The sequence below is a fragment of the Phytophthora infestans genome, genomic scaffold (genome assembly GCF_000142945.1).
Source record: "Phytophthora infestans T30-4 supercont1.87 genomic scaffold, whole genome shotgun sequence".
Lineage (NCBI taxonomy): Eukaryota > Oomycota > Peronosporomycetes > Peronosporales > Peronosporaceae > Phytophthora > Phytophthora infestans.
In genome coordinates, this window is record NW_003303672.1 from 51705 (window position 1) to 53120 (window position 1416).

A 1416-nucleotide genomic window follows, 5' to 3' on the forward strand; every position below is an offset into this window, starting at 1 on the left:
TGGGCTGTACGTGGGTTGAATAATCCCTATTGGGCTGTACGTAACACTACAGCCAAGAAATCTCCCACATATGCAACATGATTTAGAATGGACCTATGGGGAAGCTGACGACACTATAACAGCTAAAGTAAAGGGCGGAGAGAGCAGCAATCTGGACATACAACTACAACGAAACCAAGACGGGTGGACCTGGAGCATTATGAAAGCGTCAGCATCGTATCAAAAAACTTACGACTATGAAGAATTAGTGGCTTGGATAAACCGAGAAGGTCTCGCTTTTAAACAAACACCGCAAACTGCTCTCTATCCTTGGTCAGTACCAGAACTCACGAAATCAGCCAACTTGGGAATCACGATCCGTAAACAGCGAACCAAGGTATTAAAAACACAACTTCGATACAGCCTTCAACCCACTCTCGAAAAAATAAAAAGGAAAAAAAGTGCATCAGTCTGGCAAAGTGTAGCGCTTCAACAAACTGTTTACCAGCTGTGGTCCACCCAAGGTATTTTTACAGACTTCCAAAAGTGGACAATGTATCGTATCGCTCTTGGAGCTCTCAACTTGCGCCACGATAAATGGCCTGACCACCGTGAATGTCCTGAACCTACATGTCCTTGCACCACTGAAACGATAGACCACATAGTATGAAGCTGCGATAAAGCACAACATGCTTGGAAAAGATGGCTTGATCAATGGCTCGGAGCTCCGACTACCTTAACGAAAAGAAAGGCATTACTGGAACACGTTGCGTCAAGAAATTCACCAACAGCGACAGCAGAATTCCTGTCCGTAGCTCAGCAATGCATGACGCGATGGACAACATGTCACGACAAAGCAATGGAGATATTATGGTTAATATGGACAACAACAACCCCAGTCATACTATGGAGACTAAGAAATCGTCATATTTTCAACGAAATACACACATCAAAAAGCGAAACAGCCTCCATAGTCTGGGGAGCTGGAACGTACCAAGTCATTGCGGTAGCTAGCTCATGGAAGGCGCAACCATCAAAGCGGATATTGGGTGTGTGTCTGGAACTATGCCATAGAATCATGATATCTGTTCACCCTGAAATGAATATGGAACATCTGGAAACCTGGCTAATCCGTTACTACGCGAGAAATCCTCCCGGAAAAGAGTCCCAAGGAGGATGGCTAGTATACCATTTAGAAAGAGAAGACGTGTGGAAGCTCCATGTAGCTGGTAGCAACACATTTAACCACCAGCAATCCCGCTCAAAACTTGATCAACTCGTCCTCGAACAAGCAGGACAAGCCATTTGTCGTCAAGATGAGCCTCAGAGAATTATCCTATCGATTGATACCATCAATTCACGAGCCTCCAGCATGCTCAGAAAAGACTCAGAAGATAAGGCCGACGACAGCGACTGCCGTAATCTCAGTGCACTAGC

General features: G+C 45.2%; 1 protein-coding gene across 1 annotated transcript; it reads left to right on the forward strand.

Annotated features, from left to right (window-relative positions):
* Window positions 1-693: 693 nt before the first annotated feature.
* On the forward strand, window positions 694-993 carry PITG_19218 (uncharacterized protein; the record flags this gene model as incomplete). The annotated part of the gene is made up of 1 exon (XM_002997079.1): window positions 694-993. One exon carries the CDS (start codon window positions 694-696, stop codon window positions 991-993), a length of 300 nt encoding a protein of 99 aa, XP_002997125.1.
* Between the last annotated feature and the right edge of the window lie 423 nt (window positions 994-1416).